Below are 15,332 nucleotides of genomic sequence, written 5' to 3' on the forward strand. Positions count from 1 at the left end.
TTTTGTCAAAGCCAATTGCAATTTCACACCTTGGAAGAAAATCTTGCCATCAAGCTTTAGGTTAAATTTGGGCTCAAAACACCCAAAAAAAGGTTGACATGTCAACCTAGTCTAGGTAAAATTACTTCAATTTTTTTGAGAAGTTGGGGAATGTGATAAGAAGTAGTGGTATAAATTACAGATTGTTAAGAGATTTGGGAAAATCTCGAAATCCAAAAATAAATGCATAGGTTCTAAGTGGAAAATGAATTATGTCATTGGATGCAAAAATGAGAAATCATGCATAGAAGTTAGATCCAACCTCAAGTTTAAATAAGATCGAAGGAGGAGGAACTATGTTTGAATTAGATGTGCATTTAAGTGCAATATAAGGTCCTAAATAAGAAACACTCTAAGGTAGGCTCAAAATGGTCTCAAAATGAACATGAATTAAGTGCTTACTTTTTAAGATGATACAATTGTTAACAAGGTTTAATTTATTTGTTGTGTAAGCAATGTAAATTGAAGTTAAGAATCAATCAAATAAATTAAGAAATATTTATAAAAATTACATACACATGTGTCATGTGTTGTGTGTGTATCCTACTCATTAAAAGAATATTACAATTAGCACATAAATTTTAAACCTCCAAATAATTCTTTTTGTTATCTCCATGTCTTATATGGTCTTACATCTGCCAAATTAGAAAGGTATATACAAGTTACTTATGGACATCTATATGTCCTTGAAGACACTCATAGGTAAAAAAGACATTTGAATGCATTTTTGTAAACCATTTTGCAAATCTAACTAATAGAATTTTAAACTAAGATAAATAAACCTTTTATATATGTTTGTGATCATTATTATTACTTTTATATCACAATTATAAATATCATAACTGATTGATTGATTTATTTTACATTAATGTATTGTCTTAACAATTTTATAAATGCAACTAATTGAATTTTACCCTTTCATATATACATGATCATATAATCACTTTTATTTCTTGATTAATATTGTTTTAATTGATATTTAATTTTTTTTTTTTTAATTTGTCTTTTTCACACACATTTTCCTACGCCTGGTTATAATTAGAATTTCACCCCTCAAATATACTCAAATGTACATTACCGTCGAACCTGGGTTGTGCTGGTTGCCTGGTTTAAATAGGCGACATTTTCACATAGCTCCTTCGATTTATAGTTTTTTTGGCGGTATAGAATCAGGCTCTAGGTGTTGCGATGGAGAAGTCTGGCGAAAATATTCTTTATTTTCAATCTAACTCTAATTAAAAATCTATATGTACAATACAATGACATCCCTTGCCAATCTCAATCTCAGGGCACTTTGTAAGGAGGGTCGTTTGAAGGAGGCTCTACACACTTTGCTTTCTTCACCCAACAGTCCGCTTGAGCCTTCTACATATTTTCAATTACTGCAGACCTGCATTGATAAGAATGCACTTTCAGAGGGGAAACAAATCCTCTCTCACATCAGTGGTGGTGGACATCCATTTGCCACAAATATTTCTTTACAGAATAAAGCCATCAACATGTATGACAAGTGCGGAAGTGTAGTAGATGCCCGTAAGACTTTTGATCAGATGATTGAACGAGATGTCTTTTCATGGAACATGATAATTGTAGCTCACAGAAGACATGGGTTTTGTCAAGAGGTATTCAGACTCTTGCGCCAAATGCAACAAACGGGTGTGGAACCCAATCAGTTTACCTTTGCCAGCGTCCTCCCTGCTTGTGCCAAAATTGGAGCTTTAGAAGAGGGCTTGGAAATCCACCAAAGAATAATTGAAAGCGGATTTTTGTTGGATGTTGTAGTTTCGAATGCCCTGGTTGACATGTATTCAAAATGCGGAAACATAAGCAAGGCACGCAAGTTGTTCGACAAAATACCTCAACGAAATGTAGTCTCATGGAATGCCATGGTTACCGGGTTTGCACAAAATGGGGTTCTTCATGAAGCTTCAAGGCTTTTCAGGGAAATGCCTCAGAAAAATGTAGCCTCTTGGAACACAATTCTTGTGGGATATGCTCAAAGTGGTGATCTTGTTGAGGCTTTAAGGTTTTTTCACGATATGCCTCAACCTAATGTGGTTTCATGGACTGCAATCATTTCGGGACATGCACAACACGGATTTGTTGAAAAAGCTTTAGCGTTTTTTAAGCAAATGCAGTTAGCGGGTGTAAAGCCAAACTCAGCAACCTTTGCCAGCATCATTCCGACGTGCTCAAAGATGGGATCTTTGGAACTTGGTATGGAAATCCATCAAATTATAATGGAAAGAGGGATTTTGTCTGAAACGATGGTTGCAAATGCTTTGACAGATATGTATGCAAAATGTAGAACAGTACTCAAGGCACGCAAAGTATTCGAAAAAATGAATAATCCAAATGTTATCTCGTGGACTACAATGCTTACGGGGTATGTACAAAATGACGTTCTTGACGAGGCTTTCAGGATTTTCGAGGAAATGCCTGAACGAAACGAGGTTTCATGGAATGCTATGATTGTAGGATATGCTCAAAATGGTCTAATTGAGGAGGCTTTAAGGCTCTTCAAAGAAATGCCACAACCAAATGTGGTATCGTGGACTGCTATCATTGCTGGGTATGCACATGATGGGTTTGTTGAGAAAGCCACATATACTTTTAAGCAAATGCAATTGGCAGATGTAAACCCAAACTCAGCTACCTTTACCAGCTTGCTACCAGCTTGTGCCAAGATGGGAGCTTTGGAGCAGGGTATGGAGCTTCATCAAAAAATAATTGAGGCCGGACTTTTGTCAGATGTTGTACTTTTGACTGCATTGCTAGACATGTACGCCAAATGTGGAAGCGTGCACAATGCAAGCAAATTGTTTGATACAACGTCTTGTCGAGATGCAGTCTTATGGAATGCAATCATTTCAGGCTGTGCACAAAATGGACGTTTTGAGGAGGCCTTGGAGATTTTTAAGCGAATGGCATTGACAGATGTAAAGCCAAACAAAACAACATTTGTGAGCATCCTGCCAGCTTGTGGTAAACTTGGAGCTTTGGAACAGGGTATGGAGATTCATCAAAAAATTATTGTAAACGGGTTTCTGTCAGATTTTGTTGTTGCAAATACCCTCATCGACATGTATGCGAAATGTGGAAATATACAGAAGGCCGATGAATTGTTTCATAATATGCAGCATCCGAATGTGGTGTCATGGACTACGATAATTGCAGGATATGCAATGCACGGCTATAGCAAGGATGCTCTAAGGCTTTTTGAACTAATGAAATTCTCTGGAACCAACCCCAATCATGTAACATTTCTTTGTGTTTTATTTGCCTGCAGCCATGCAGGTCTAGTTGATGATGGTTGTAACTACTTTAAATGCATGAGCGACTATTATTACATCATCCCTACAATGGATCATTTTGTAATAATGGTTGATCTTCTTGGCCGTGCTGGCTATCTTCAGGAAGCCCTTAGCTTTGTATTCAAAATGCCAACAAAACCTGATCTGGCTGTATGGATTAGTTTGCTTGGCGCTTGTAGATCACATAAGAATGCAAGGTTAGGAGAATATGTGGCAACACTCCTTTTTGAGCTAGAACCTAGCAATGCTGCACCTTATGTTCTTCTGTCAAGTATATATGCTGAAGTTGGCGAGTGGGGTGAAATTCAAAAGACAAGAAAATTGATGACAGATAGAGGAATAATAAAGGTACCTGGATGTAGTTGGATTGAAGTTCATAAAGTTGTACATGCTTTTTGTGTAGGAGACAAGTTACACCCACAGACACAGGAGATCTATGCAAAATTGAGCGAACTATATTCGGAAATGATGGCAGCTGGCTACATTCCAGATACAAAACCTGTAACAAATGATGTAGAGCATGAGGAGAAAGAATCTCTTCTCTGCCATCACAGTGAGAAGTTGGCGATTGTGTTTGGCCTATTAAACACACCCCCAGGAACAACTATTAGAGTTGTCAAGAACCTTCGAGTATGTGGTGACTGCCACACTGCAACCAAGTTCATTTCCAAGATTGTCTCAAGAGTAATTGTTGTGAGAGATGCAAAAAGGTTCCATCATTTCAGCCAGGGACAATGTTCTTGTGGAGATTATTGGTGATGCTAAGTGAAGCAAGCTAGAAATTAATCCCCTCTCCCAATTGCAACATCATGGATCAAACTACTTGCAGTCAATTTAATGTTGTTTGGAGGTTCCAATGAGGACAAATGGTAGCCACAAACTGCCAGAAAAGAAAATAATAAATCAAAACGGACAGCAGATTTATTTTGAAGAAAACATGCCCCAGAGTCACTCAAACTGTGATCTGGAAGGGAAACTAAGGAATTCATTGAATGATGCAGGGATTAGACTATTTTGTGAAGCGAAACACAGAAACTCAGCAGGCAGCAGAAAAGGGGTCTTCTGGAGAAGAACAAAGGATTGCATTGAATGAGGCAGGGATGCAACTATTTTGTGAAGGGAAACACATAAACCCAGCAGGCAGCAGAAAAGGGAATGAGTTCTCGAGAGCCTGTAAAACAGGCAAAGTTTCAAAATGCCAAGAGGGGAAATTTGAAAGATGTTTTTCATCTAAGCATGCTAATAAAGCCTCTGTGTTTTTATACAGCAGAAGTTGTTTGAGAGGTCTAAAACCGAAAGTATTGTTGTCCAGGTCAAAACTAATTTCTTGGCATTTCAAAGTAGACTATTTTTCGTATGGAAGTGAAGTATGCGACATTAAATCCAAGCAGACTGTTCACCAATCTATGAGATTGCAAATTATTTTGAGGTATACAAAGCATCTTTAGTAGCAAGGGAGTTGAATTTATGTATTCTAATACTTTTATAAACTTTAAGCATTTTAACTTCCACTGTGTTTTATCTTCATTTGTTTTGACCTGTAAATGTGGAAATCTGAGAGCTTTGGTTTTTGAGTCTAGTTTGTATTTATCTAGAAAAGATTTGTTGATGTGAGTTTTATTCCTCTACAATATGCAGAAAAAAATACTCGAAGTTTGAGATAAAACACCAAATATTTAATCCTCTTTTGACATGAGGTCATCTCTCACACAGCTTGCAAAGTAAGATCATGAAATGACTTCAAGGTTCCATTAAGTGCGGATACTCGCATTGTGAAATAAAATGATTTGTTGATAATCACTCAGGGGACTTATGCTATTCATTTTATGGGTATCAAATCTTGCATTGCTAAAGATTTGGCTTCGCAATGTGCAATGAAAATATAGCATTCTGGTTTCCAGTTTCCACTTTAACTTAAAGTTATACTTCTACTCTTCTAATTAGGAATGCAAGGAATCGTGGATGGCTTGGACTCTATTAGATGTAGCTTAATCAATGACTCCACCTACCTAGTGCAAGCTTTTAAGAAATACTCAAATGGTTTTCACATCGATATCTCTGCTTCAATTCCACCAAATGGATGCTAATTAAAGATTGAATATCAAGTGAAGTTAAGTTCTTTCATCAACTAACCACATAAGGCATTCCTACCATCCGTAACATGTTAGAAATTCATACTAGTTTAATGAATTGGAAATATCTAATAATAGCATTTCTTTTCAATGTAACATGAAAGACAATTATAACTACTTATGCATGGATATCGTTTTCCTTTCCATTTAAACATAAACAAGTAAATGATTAACTGAATTAACTGCCTCAATCTATATAAAGTGAAGTTAACCATTTCATCTAACTATAATTCTTAACTGAAAATGTAAGACATAAATGTAAAGTAAAATACTTGATTTTACAGATGATTGCATAATGACTTTGACCTTGAGTTGTACAAGCCTTGGCTACCGGAGGAGAAGCATTGCCATTGGCGTTAACCTCCCAACCATGGACCCTTATGTATTCTTACACAATCTCTACTGAGAAAGGCCCTCCCTACTCTGGGAATCAGGTTTGGGGCACTACTATCCAACTATTGAGCATCCTAGTGTTCGAGTGTCGGCTTAACAACCAATTAGGCTTAGGATACCTTCCATACACCCATCTGCCAACTGCTAGCACCCTAACCTCTAGTGATCATAGTAGAAAGCATGCCACTAACCTACCTTGGCCAAAGATTTGTGAGGGCACTATGTACCCGAACACCCACTGCTCAACTTGACAACAAGACTACACTAAGGATTATCATGAGCTGACATGGGTTTTAAACAAAGATAATGATTTGCTTGAGTTACTAATGGGTCTTCCTTTTATTATGCAGGATTAATCCATAGTTCATTGATTTTCATTCTATACCCCTCAACTTGACCATATTTGTCTTCCTGGATGATTTATTGGGTGGTTGTAAAACATAGCCAATATTCTTGCCAAACTCGCTGTTGGTTCCCAAAACCGCAGATTGGAAATCCAAGAGCCTGCCACTTCTCTGATAGGATTCCGCAATCAGTTTTGCCAATGAACGAGAATCACCTTGGCTCCCCTACACTTCAGACTCCGCTACACCTAGGCAGATAGACCTTCTCCTCGAACATGATCACTTGGTTCAAAGCTTTTCTAAAGTGAATTTAAGCTTGGGGAGTTCTTCTACTGTCAAGGTCCTTTAACTCGATCAAAATGGGATTGAATGTTGAATATTTGAAATATTTGAATGAACTGTATAAAGGTTTTCTATTTAACAATGGATTTGAGGTTGAAGGAAATTATAGATTTTCTAACTTCAATAATAAAAAGACTAGTGCCTTTGCTCATTCAAGCAATAGAGTCAACTTCAGTGAAGATTTTCACATACAACTTTATAATGTTCTATGAACTTATACTGCCAACAATTAAATAATCAAGATGCGACAAATCAAATATATGTGCAATCTTACATTAGTCCAGATTGAACTTTAACTCCTCTGATAGGGAGACAAATTGGAGACATATACATAAATAATTTGATATTTTACAATATCTGTGATGATTGAGTTTAAGATGCTAAATGACCGTGTCCACTTATTCGACATTTAAATTGTACACAATTTTAAAAAATTATTGCAAAAGACGAATCATCTGCAGTTTAAATCTCATGCCATTTAAAAACAAACAAAGGACCTTCTATTTTATTATTAAAATAAAACAATTGAATTTACATTATAAAGTCATATTGAGACTCATTATTCCTCCATACAAGTGAATGTATAAAATAATACTTTTTGTGAATGATTGTTCAATGTCGAATATCTGTCCTCTTGTTCCAAATAACTTCTATCTTTATATTGGTCTGAAAGGATAAGTCTGAGTAGATATATCTTTTCATAATATATCCAATAATCATTGCTTATATTAAAATAATTCTTGCTCTCCATAAATCACACCTCTTTAATATTTTAACAAATTACTTTTATTAATATTTTGCAACCTTTACTCTGACTTTAATCAGTGACATGAAATATAAACATCCACAAGTGATATAATTATATTATCACTAACCTTTAATTTTTTCATTTATACTTTCACAGTGCATACACGAAGGAAGGTTTTGTCTGATCACTTAGATGGCTCCTTTGACGACATTGATGGCTTCATTGACATAGAAAATTTGTTGGCATCTTATCAAACCTTTCTCTTACATTACCGTTTGAGCAAATACTTGCGTGGGTGGCTGTTGTGCGTATCATTTCATACTAAAAAATGTGTTGTTCTCCTCAATGTAGAAATACTAGACTCCATTGCGATATATTTATATCTTTGCATACATACTGATATCCTCTGTGGCACTAGATTTGTTTTTATTCGATTCATGAATTGTTCTTCATCGCTTGTATCTCTAGAGGCGGCAACATCTCCAAGTTCGTATGTCAAAGACATATCATTTCAAAAATACATTGTTCCCGATATCATATGTGCATCCCCTCAATATGTTCAATGACATATGTTTGATTTGAATATTTGATTTGTGCTGAGTAATCCAGTAGAGGATTATCATGGGACTCACGACATAGGGAAATGATTGGTCATGTGCTCAACCTGATTTATAACATGAAGTCAACGTATATAAATTCTTCAAACATCGGTTCTGAGTCTGGATATCTGCCTTTTGTATTATGGTGTAACATCATTGATTTTAATATCAATTTTCTTCAGAACTCTACTGCTGTTCTTGATTTCATCTTCATAATCAGCGTATCTTAGTTTCATTTACTTTGACTGAAACAATATGTTCGCTGCAAGGCTTCGTCAATGTATATGATCTGTAAATTATACTCTTATGATTACTAATTTGATCTGTAGTTTGGCTACACATCTCAGCATCCATTGTCTTGCAAACTCATCCGGCAATTCTTCTTATAGCAGTCTCTAATAAGTTAAGTCTTTCTCAACATTCCATTTCCACTGATGCTGCAGTAGGCAACTCCAATGGGTTAGTACGACAACAATGTATAGATATAATCTTTTGACTACAGTCAGACATGTCTTTCATTTCACCACCTCCATTGCGATTACTGAATTCTCCTACTTTTGATGATGAAGCCTGTAGAATGGAAATACTACTGAAGTTCATAGAATAATAAAGATATGTATACAGAGAAAAAACATAGAATGTACCTTATTACCACAATACCAAGTTGGTGAGGAAATGATTTACTTTATTCATACCAAAACATCATGAGTACATTATCAATATTCCAAGTACTTATAAAAGGGTCGCTTGGTTAGGAAGACCAACTGACGCGTTCCCTTATTCCTAACTACCCAACCTGCTCAAGCTTAACAAGTGCTAAATACAATATTACTTTATTCTCTGCTACATCTATCTCCCCCAAAAAAAGAATTTGTCTTCCAGACGACTACTGAACACACTAGAACAAAAAACTTGACTTCAAGAAGAGGGTTGGGAAGACATCCTTGTACTCGGAGCTCCACGGAACCGTTGCAGGTTGCATTTAACTGCCTTTTGTTTTGCTTGAACTCTTTGTAGCACCTGCAAGGCGTCCATCTTCTTTGCCTTTACTGCGGTGATCCTATTTTCCATGTCAATTTTTTCTATTCTCCAGGTCTCCTCCATGGCAACTTTCTCTGCCTTCCACTGATCTTGAAGAGTTCTCCTTTCCAGCGTCCATTCCTTAGCCAAGCTTTTACCTTATTGGAGTTCCAAGTATGTTCAACAAAAAGCAACTTCCATAGCTACAAGGGTCTCCATGAGAGGCAGGTGTTCCTAAGTGCAAGGAATGGTGTACCCCTGTGTCTACGTGGCGGCCAATTCCTCCTGCGTATATCCACTCTGTTGTAACAATTCCCAGTCTATATGGCAGCCAATATGCATAAATGCGGCCAGTGATTCCACTGTTGTCATTACAACTTCTATATTCTGAGACCTAGCCTGTTGCATGATCTCCATGGTGGAATGATCCATCGCTTGCAACTCGATGAGAAATAATCCTGCTTTGGCTATAAATGAGAATGTATCAGAGGGTTCCACTCTCTCGCTCTGTATCTCCATTGGATCCTCATTAACTACTACTAGAGGGGAAGATAACATCCCTTCTTCCTCAAGCAATATGTTGGCCTCCTCAAGGACTGTATCTGCCATAGTCTCCTTAGTGTGAATCTCTTCCTGTTGGGTATCCACTGTCCCTATCGACTGCACTACGAGACCAATCAGGTGAACTACTTCTAGGCCTAAAGGCGTTTGCAACCTCACCTTATGTGCACACTTTGTTTGGCATCTTAAATCTATCACCTTAGTACGAGTGTGCTGATCTGGGGGGATTAGTTATGCCACCCTTAGTAGGGACAATCTGGAAGCCCCCCATTGCGGAATTTGTTGTCGGTCCATACTGCAATCCCCTTCTACTGACCCCTGCTCTTGAGTTTGCTCGGGGACATCCAAAGGCATCACTGCCATTGTACCCCAGTCGTGGTTTACCTCCCCTACCCCCAGAGCAACTCCTTCGAGGCCAAGAGACGGACTCTGATCATGGCAAATCTGCACAAATTCTGATATTACCGTTGGGAGTGGTCCCTCCGCTAGTTGTAAGAAGGCAACTTCCCTCAAAGTTCCTTGCAGGTGACTTAGGCGGATTTCTGCCTCTTGGGAATCTGAGGAAGATGAATCTGTGTCGCTCACATCCTCTTAGGAACTCTCTCCCTCATCCTCGTCCTCTTGTTGGCTGCTAACCAATGCCTCTAGTTGCTACTCTTCAACCACAACCGCCTGTTTTGGTAACTTTTTCTGCGGTTCACTGTTGTGAGACCCTACACCCATATTGTCCATGTGGAGGCAATATGTTATAGCTGGCTTGTAGGGTTTCACCCTGTTGGATGGTATTAATGTCCCTCTATGTTCACTGCCCACCTGGGTCTGTACTGCTTCCAAAAATAAGGCCACGACATGGTGGGGGATGTAAAACGCTTTGCGCTTTAACTCTATGAATCACTGAAGTCTCTCTGAAAGGAATTGAGCCCAATTATAAGCCTGCCATCAACCACTGGCAACATCCAAAGGGCAATGTCGAAGGTGTAGCTTCCGGTTGCAAGTTTACTTTTCACCAAATCCACAATGCATCGCCATTCATCATTTACGATGAAGAATTTTTTTGAGACCCCTACTATTTTTCAGAATTCATTCCTATTCTTGATTCGTGAGGTCCTTTCTGCACATTAGCCTCAACTATTTCTTCTTTTCTTCTACTAACATTAGGGGTTTTTTTCAGTTCCTGTCCTCTATTGTGGATTCCAAAAACCTTATTTATTTCCTTGGTTGAGTAAGAAATTGTCATCGGATGCTGGAGATATTGGACTACAGATTGATGGCATGATTTATCCTAACCTGTCACCATATTCCTTAATATGGGTTCAAACTCCTTTAAATCAAATATTGGCATGAAAATAATTTTGTCTACCTCAGCTTTCCTCAATGCCTCTTTGAGAGGGTGATTGTCCTCTGTATGCTCCCACCAAGTGTGGCATTTTCTGCCCATGACGCTTTCAAAAGTAATATTGGCAGCCATGATCTGTTTTGTGATCTTCCCTTTGTCCCCCTTGCCTGTAGGTTTTTGCATGTTCTTCATCTTCACGGGCAAGACAAATTTCTTCTTTTTGGTTCAAAGATCTTTCCCTTACTCGGATTTCCAAAGCTTAGCTTGACCATTTTGTAGTATTTAGGAGGAATGCCAGTGACTTTAAGTTGGTTCTGACTGTGACAGCTAGTATATATGTGGCCTCCCTTGATTTTTGTTACCACTTCGTCTTTGCCACTACCCTACAACCAACCCTTATGTCTATGCTTCGTACTACTCTCCGTACGGCTATGGTTCCTATAATCCTCTGTACAACCCTCCTTATCCATACTTGTCTTCTCCGTACAAACCCGGTGCTCCTTACGACTCCTCCTGTACTTTGTACGTCTTCTCCTCATGTACTCCCCTTCTCCACCCATATGACCATACTACTTCCCACGACTGCTTCGTATGACTCTCCCTTCACACTGCTTTGTATGGCTACTTTGTACGTCCCTCTTCTCATACCTTCTCCACCCATACAACCGTACTTTGTATGACTATTTCATACGACCCTCACCGGGTAGTACTTTGTATGGCTACTTCGTACGGACCTCTTGTACCTCCACCACCTCATATGACCTCATGTTACAGAAACTATATGACTATTACGTATGGGTGTCTTTTGGCCGTACGGCCTTGCTCCCTCTGCTATTCTCGTACGGCTGTGCTTTCTCTGGCTTCTTTGTTCCCACCAGGCTTGCCTTTAGAAAATAATATGGTAGGTCAGTTGTGCTTCTTATATCCTCCGTTTCGGTCTTCTAACTTCTTCTCCCTTTGTACTATTATATCTTTTTTTTAATTTGGAAGTGTCCTTTATATTGATATAATACATATTTATGTGTTCTCTTTCTTTGTATGGTTTTAATTTTGACCCATTGACTAAGTCCTTCACTGGTTTATTGTCTAGAGTTGACAATTTTATTGCCCCATCTTCTTTAACTTCTACTATTCTGTGTGGTCCTAGCCGCCAAATTTTAAATTTTCCTGGCTTTATCTCATTCTTTCCATTATACTTGAGTACCAATTGGCCTGGTTTGAAATTTATCTTTTTTAAGTGTTTGTCATACCAAAATTTCCGTCTTTGCTAGGCTACTTTTGTAGCCCATTGAGCAAGTATCCTCCTTTCATCTAATTTTTTGGGGGTGTGGAGTCTCTCCTTTAGACTCAACTCATCTCCTAGTCTGTTTTGAACTGCTACTCTTAGACTTGGCACTGTATGTTCCATTGGCACTACTTCCTATTCGTACATTAGATTAAATGGTGTGTGCCCAGTGGTAGCCTTGTAAGTAGTCCTGTACACCCATGCCACGACTGGTAGCTATTCTTCCAAATCTCGTCCTTTGACTCCACAAGTCTTGTATAGGATTGATACTAATATTTTATTCATAGATTTTGGTTGGCCATTTGCTCTTGGATAATAGGGATTGGAAAAAGAATGAAAATTTTCGTACTCACTTGTCATTATTTTGATGGTATGATTCACAAAATGCACCCCTCTGACATTTGTTAACTGGAGTGGAATCCCAAATCTGATTACTATTTGTTTATACAAAAATTTGACCTACTGAGAGCTATGTTATCTGGTAGAGCTTGTGCTTCCCCCCATTTTGTAAGATATTCGGTTGCCACCATTATGTACTTACATTGATGAATATTGCTCACGGGTAGGGGTCCTACAAAGTCTAGCCCCCAGCATTCAAATAATTCTTGCAGTTGAGTCGAGAACAATGGCATGAAATCTCTTTTTAAAGGTTTTCTCGCTCTCTAATAGGTATCACAACTCAACACGCATTCCCTAGCATCTGCATACAATGTGGGCCACCAGAGTCTTGCCAATAACACCTTGTAGTTGTATCAGGTCTCATGTGACCTCTTGCCAATCCTTCATGGGTTTCTTTCAGTACTTCTGGAATTTCTTCCTCCATGACACATCTCCTTAATATCCCCTCCAGTCCCAACTTATACAACAATCCTTTGATCAATTGGAATTTGTTGCTTTTGAGAGCAATCTTCCTCTATGTTGTTGACATCTCTCGGCGAAAGGTAGCTGTTGACAAGTACTATCCGATCTTTTCGTACCACTGAGGTAGCACAACAATTTGGAAAAGGTGTACATCTAGAAAATCCTCATTTACTCCGCTGCCGGAGGCTTCTCTTGATTTGATTCTTGGTAATTGATTGATGATTACATGAGTTTTTCTAGGTCAAACTATGATTTTAAAGGTAAAATCTTGCAACAATATTAACCATCTACTTACTCTTCCTTGAATCATTGACTTGTTTACCAGATACATAAGTGCTTGGTGGTCAACAAAAAATGCAAAGGGCGTAGCTAATAAGGAATGTCTAAATTTCTATACTGCATAGACCATACCTAGATCTTGCCTTTCGGTGGTAGTGTAGTTGCGCTCTACTTTTGATAGTAACCTGCTTGCAAAATATATAGGGTGATCTAGCCCTTCCTTCCCAATTTGTGTGAGACTGGTGCCTATTGCATAATTGAATGCATCTACATGAACATGGAATTCTTTATTCCTATTAGGGTATATGAGGATTGGGGCTCCTACCAGTCTCCTTTTTAGTTCTTGGAAAGCCTCCTCTTGCTCCTCCCAACAAAATCATTCTCCTTTTCTTGTTAGCTTTTCTAGGGATAGAGAGACTTCCACAAATCCTTTTATAGACCTCCTATAGTACCCTACATGCTCCAAGAAAGATTTGACACTCCTTACGTCTGACCAAGCCTCCATATCCAAAATGACCTTGATTTTGTTAGGATTTTTCTTCAATCCTTCCTTGCATATGATATGACCAAGAAGTCTTCCTTGTGGAACCATAAATCTGCATTTTTTTCGGATTCAGGGCCAACCTTGCTCTTCGATATTTGTCTATGCATTTGCCAATAATTTTGAGGTGGTGTTCCTTCCCACTATAAATAGACCAATCGTTCAGAAAGGCTTTAAAGTTTTTTACCAACATGCCATCAAAGATGTGTAGAATGATTCTTTGGAATGTGGCTGGTGCATTGCACAACCCAAACAACATCTAGTTATAGGCATATACACCATCTTCAACAACAAATGTGGTCTCTAGTTTATCTTCCTCCACAATGCTAATCTGATTATATCCTGAAAATCCGTCCATGAAAGAATATATTTCATGGCCGCCACTTCCTTTAAGATGCTATAAGTGAAAGGGATGGGAAAATGATCTTTTATGGTTACCGCATTCAAACATCTGAAGTTGATACATATCCAAATTCGGTTGCCAACCTTCTTCGATGATATGACTATAGGAGATACCCATTCACTTGTTTGTACTTCTAATATTATCCCTACTTCCAACATTTTTGTGATTTTTTCCTGGACCTTGGTTGCATAGTTTTTATTCATTATGTAAGGTTGTTTCCGTACTAGTTTTGCTCTAGGTATCAATGGAATCTGATGGACACAACCTTGGAGGCACCCCTTTCAAGTCCGTGTACGTCCAGGCAAAGACGTCCTTGTACTCTAGAACGATTCTAAAAGCTACGGCCTTTAACACTGGATCCCAGTCATCCCCTATCAAAATTTCGTTGGGTTGATCTTCTTCCCTAAGGTTTATAGTCTGGAGTTTGGCCTCCTTGTATTCTACCTCTTCCTCAAATATGTGCGCTGGTGTCTCACTAAGGGTTGTCGTACCCTCTTTGTATTCCTTATACTCTTCTAGGTACCTTTCTTCAGACTCCAATTCTTGGATTTGTAACATATTACATTCGGGCTGGAAAACTTCGTAGTCTCCCATTTGCTAGTGGAATAATCCATTGAGGAAGCTCGTTTCATCTTTTGAGCATCCTCAAGTTTGAGCACCCCTTCCTTGTTTGGTTCCTCTCCTGCATGGTCTTCCCCCTCTTCTTCTAAATCCAATGCCATGTCTTGGCTTACTGATCGGTTCCTTAGGTCTATGGTGTACTTTTTGCCCTCTTAACTCAATAGAGAGAGTGTTCTATTTCCAATTATGGGCAGGTTTTTCTCTAACTAGCCATCCTCTTCCCAGTAAAGCATCATACCCCTTTTTCTCTAAAGTAATAACTACAAAATCAAGAAAAAAATGTTGTGTACCAATTACTACCTTTTGTCCCATCAGGGTTTCTATTGACTTAATTCCATGTTGATCTGCCCCCACTAGTTGAAATGTAGGTGGCCAGAGTGTGGGTTTCCCTATTGCCTTCCACGTTTCTTTAGATAAGACATTTACATCAGAACGTCTATCAACAATAGTATTTGAGAGCTTATACCCCAATATTTCCATTTCTGCTACTATTGGTGTCCTCCCTGTTCCTATA

The 15,332-nt window shown here is 38.4% G+C and overlaps 1 protein-coding gene and 1 pseudogene across 2 annotated transcripts in view; both read left to right on the plus strand.

The window, feature by feature from the left end:
- The first annotated feature begins 1,119 nt into the window (after positions 1 to 1,119).
- LOC149539298 (pentatricopeptide repeat-containing protein At2g03880, mitochondrial pseudogene) lies at positions 1,120 to 4,874 on the plus strand (annotated as a pseudogene). Its single transcript, XR_016356215.1, has one exon. The product of XR_016356215.1 is annotated as a pentatricopeptide repeat-containing protein At2g03880, mitochondrial pseudogene (transcript).
- LOC149539299 (uncharacterized) overlaps positions 4,346 to 15,332 on the plus strand; it is a 73,070-nt gene continuing 62,083 nt past the window's right edge. The window contains exon 1 of the mRNA XM_089800612.1: positions 4,346 to 4,782. Coding sequence (XP_089656738.1) covers positions 4,346 to 4,782 — 437 coding nt within the window. The remainder of the gene's footprint in view (positions 4,783 to 15,332) is intronic.

This window comes from Cupressus sempervirens, chromosome 9 (genome assembly GCF_028749045.1).
Source record: "Cupressus sempervirens isolate cs-2001-9-10 chromosome 9, ASM2874904v1, whole genome shotgun sequence".
Classification (NCBI taxonomy): Eukaryota; Viridiplantae; Streptophyta; class Pinopsida; order Cupressales; family Cupressaceae; genus Cupressus; species Cupressus sempervirens.